This window comes from Atta colombica, unplaced genomic scaffold, assembly GCF_001594045.1.
Source record: "Atta colombica isolate Treedump-2 unplaced genomic scaffold, Acol1.0 scaffold33, whole genome shotgun sequence".
In the NCBI taxonomy this organism is placed as follows: domain Eukaryota; kingdom Metazoa; phylum Arthropoda; class Insecta; order Hymenoptera; family Formicidae; genus Atta; species Atta colombica.
The window spans coordinates 2,535,562-2,539,228 of record NW_017259437.1 but is presented as its reverse complement, the minus strand read 5'-3'; the positions used below and the strand labels follow the sequence as shown (position 1 = coordinate 2,539,228).

The following is a 3,667-nucleotide window of genomic DNA, read 5'->3' as shown; positions in this document are numbered from 1 at the left end:
ATTTTTTACTGTAAATGTAACGAAACTAGATTATCGACTTTTGTGTGATAGAATTATACACTACTTACGCTACGCTAATAATTTTAAATATCGTATCGATAACCTTTCGATCTGTGCATTATCAGATCCCATATTTATACATCTTTCTCATTGTTTCGTTGGTATTTTCTATTTGATACTTTTACAAGAAAGATAATCACAAATGTCTGATATATTGAAGTTAAATAAATAAATTGTGTCCAAAAAAAAAATTTTTAAACATTGATTTAGTGAATAAGATTTAACTTCATCAAAATAAGTTTCCTTCAATGATTTCCTTCAATGATTAATTTTTTTGCTTGATATATGTTTTTTTTTACATATTAGTTAAATAAATCTATTCACACATAAATTTGTAGAGCCATACAAAAATGCGTACAAGATAGAATTTTAATTAAATTTTAATTGTCAAATAATAATTGCAGTATTTTGTTAATATGAATAAACGAATTCAATTACTTGCATTACACTAAATTAGTGCATACTAAAGATTGCTATATGAAATTAAATGTATAAGCATGTATAAATATTTTAAACATTTAAATATTTAATAATAATATTGTCACATTATTTAATAGAATATTATTGAACATGTAAATATTATTTCATTATCAAAGTTGATTATATTATTTGATTATATTGCTACTGCATTCAGATATTATATTTAGATGAAGTACTCTTTATTGTATATAATTTGCAGTAATCTAGTACGAGTGACCGAATTCTCCATTAGATTAGAAATAAAAAAGTATAAAGAAAATTTTTACTTTAGGCAATCCTGCTTCATACATATTTAAATTATTCAGCCATTAATTAAAATTTAATCAAAATGACACAGAGAAATTGATTAATCTATTATTATCTCTCATTTCATCGGAAAGTTGCCGATGTTGAAGGAAAATTGAAACGCAGAAAATTTTAATTTAATAAATACTAAAATACTAAAATTTAAATTTTAGTCGGCACTTTCTGGACAACCCAATATAATCTCTCTAATAATTTAGAATTAGTAGTTAGAAATTGACCAATCATCGATTATTTTTCTTACATTCTCGATTATGATTGATTAATTTCTAGCTTCTGATTTATTATTGGATGACCTTAAAATTAATCTACGATGCGCTCTCTGCTATCTGTTTCTTTTCTATCACCTGAAATAAAATTTAATAAACTCCAAAAAAAACAAGAAACATTATTAGAAGATTATCAATAAAATTATCAATAAGAAGAAAATTATCACAAAAGAAGAAAAAAGCAAAAAGAAAAAACAGAAAGCAAAGAACACACAATTGTAAATTAGTCTTTAAAGCCCACATTCTTATTTTTCCTGATACCCTCGGAAAAAATTGGTGTCACCTACGTGGTTTGCGCGATACAATTGGCTCTAATTTGCCAACGCGGACCAATGGCGAAGCGATATTTCTGTCGCGTTCGGCCAATCACAACATGCCACACCAACACATGGTGCTCGGCGGCACGGAATTCCACAGAGAGTGGTCGCGGTGAGAGTGTTACGCTCGGCTTTTTGTTGATTTAAAAGGGACTGCAATGCGCGAACGTGTGTTCTGAATGGTGTACAGCTGAGAGCCGTTTCCCCTGAGTACGTCGTGTGTCGTCGCAAGACCTGAGCTTAAGGTGAGCGCGCGTTAATCCGCCCGCTTTCCCCATCGACGTGCCTCACGTCGCCGGTATTCATAACCAAGTTTGACAGCTAGACAGAGCATGACAGTACGTAGGTCTCGTGCCTTGATCCGCGAGCATGCATGTTAATATTCTTGAATATTATCATATAGATTCCCTTGTTACGATTTTACTTCACGTCTGTCTCGATTTCCAGATGGGATTCTCACAAAGAAGCATGTCGATGGCTTCACTAGCCCTATTCATAATCGCCACCTTCGTCGGCATCAGCGAAGAACTTGCCGTTATGAGCATCGACCTTGGTAGTGAATGGATGAAAGTCGCTATCGTTTCGGTACGTGACATCTGTTTGTAACGAATCCAACTGGTGATTTTTATATTAGAAAGGCTGCGTTCAACAGAGAAAGCAGTTTTGCAATTATCGTACAACTCTTTAACTTGCTTAAACTTGTCTTAAACTTGCTCTTATTCTCCCAGGCTGCGTTCGCTTTGCAGCTTATTAGCGCTTGTGAACATCAATTGTTCTTGTTTAATATTTAATGAACAACAAGAATGAAACAATGTTTAAAACATTGTGAACATCAAAGCGAACACAGCCAAAACTTTATTAATTAAATATAATTGTTATTTCTTTATAAAAAAATAAGCATGTTTCTTATGAAATATCTTTATTATTCTTTGATTCACAGCCTGGTGTTCCTATGGAAATAGCTTTAAACAAGGAATCAAAGAGGAAAACACCGGTCACGATTGCGTTCAGGGATGGAGAGAGATCGTTCGGCGAGGATGCTCAAGTAATCGGAGTGAGATTTCCTCAGAACACCTTCTTCTACATTCTAGATCTTCTAGGAAAACCTATAGACAATCCGCTAGTACAACTCTACCGAAAAAGATTTCCTTATTATGACATCATTGCTGATAACGAGAGAAAAACAGTAGCATTTAGATTGAATGAAAACACGACGTATACTCCGGAAGAACTACTCGCACAGATATTACACAAAGGCAAAGAGATCGCAGAAGCTTCTGCCCATCAGAAGATCAACGAAGCCGTTATCACTGTGCCAGGATTCTTCAATCAGGCTGAAAGAAAGGCACTAATTCAAGCGGCGGAACTCGCCGGTTTGAAAGTGTTACAGCTCATAAATGATTACGTGGCGGTAGCTTTAAATTATGGTGTATTTGGTAGAACTGAAATAAACGATTCTGCTCATTATATTATGTTTTATGATATGGGAGCTAGCAGCACTACTGCGACAGTCGTCAGTTACCAAAACGTAAAAACAAAAGAGAGGGGTTTCCTCGAAACCAATCCTCATGTTACTGTATTGGGTGTGGGATATGATCGCACACTTGGGGGATTAGAAATGCAAATCAGATTGCAGCATTATTTAGCACAAGAATTTGACGCTCTTAAAAAGACACCAAACTCTGTATTTAAGAGCCCAAGAGCGATGGCGAAACTCTTTAAGGAAGCTGGACGCGTCAAAACTGTACTTAGTGCCAACGCAGACCACTTTGCCCAGATAGAAAGTTTAATAGACGATATTGACTTCAAGTTGCAAGTCTCGAGAGAGAAGCTGGAAGAAATATGCGCCGATTTATTTGAACGTGTAGCGAATCCTGTGAAGGTTGCATTGGAAACTTCAGGTGACTATCTTTTGAAAGAAAACTATCATGTTTCTTGCAAATATGTATTTAAACATTAAATGTATTTACATGAAATTATTTTAGGTTTGACAATGGATATCATATCGCATGTTGTATTGGTGGGGGCAGGTACTCGAATGCCAAAGGTACAAGAGACATTGTCCCAATATGTAAACACAGAATTATCAAAAAATGTAAATACGGATGAAGCAGCTGCTTTAGGAGCTGCGTATAAAGCAGCTGATCTTAGTCAGGGTTTCAAGGTCAAGAAGTTTGTCACGAAAGATGCTTTATTGTTTCCTATTCAAATCACATTTGATAGAATTGTTGATAATAA

The 3,667-nt window shown here is 34.5% G+C and overlaps 1 protein-coding gene across 1 annotated transcript in view; it reads left to right on the top strand.

Moving 5' to 3' along the window:
- The first annotated feature begins 1,512 nt into the window (after positions 1-1,512).
- Positions 1,513-3,667, top strand: part of LOC108690588 (hypoxia up-regulated protein 1) — a 5,544-nt gene continuing 3,389 nt past the window's right edge. The window contains exons 1-4 of the mRNA XM_018197958.1: positions 1,513-1,767; positions 1,877-2,014; positions 2,370-3,330; positions 3,415-3,667. The exon at positions 3,415-3,667 is cut by the window's right edge and continues 8 nt beyond it. Of these exons, the coding sequence (XP_018053447.1) occupies positions 1,762-1,767; positions 1,877-2,014; positions 2,370-3,330; positions 3,415-3,667 (1,358 nt within the window). The 5' untranslated portion in view covers positions 1,513-1,761. The remainder of the gene's footprint in view (positions 1,768-1,876; positions 2,015-2,369; positions 3,331-3,414) is intronic.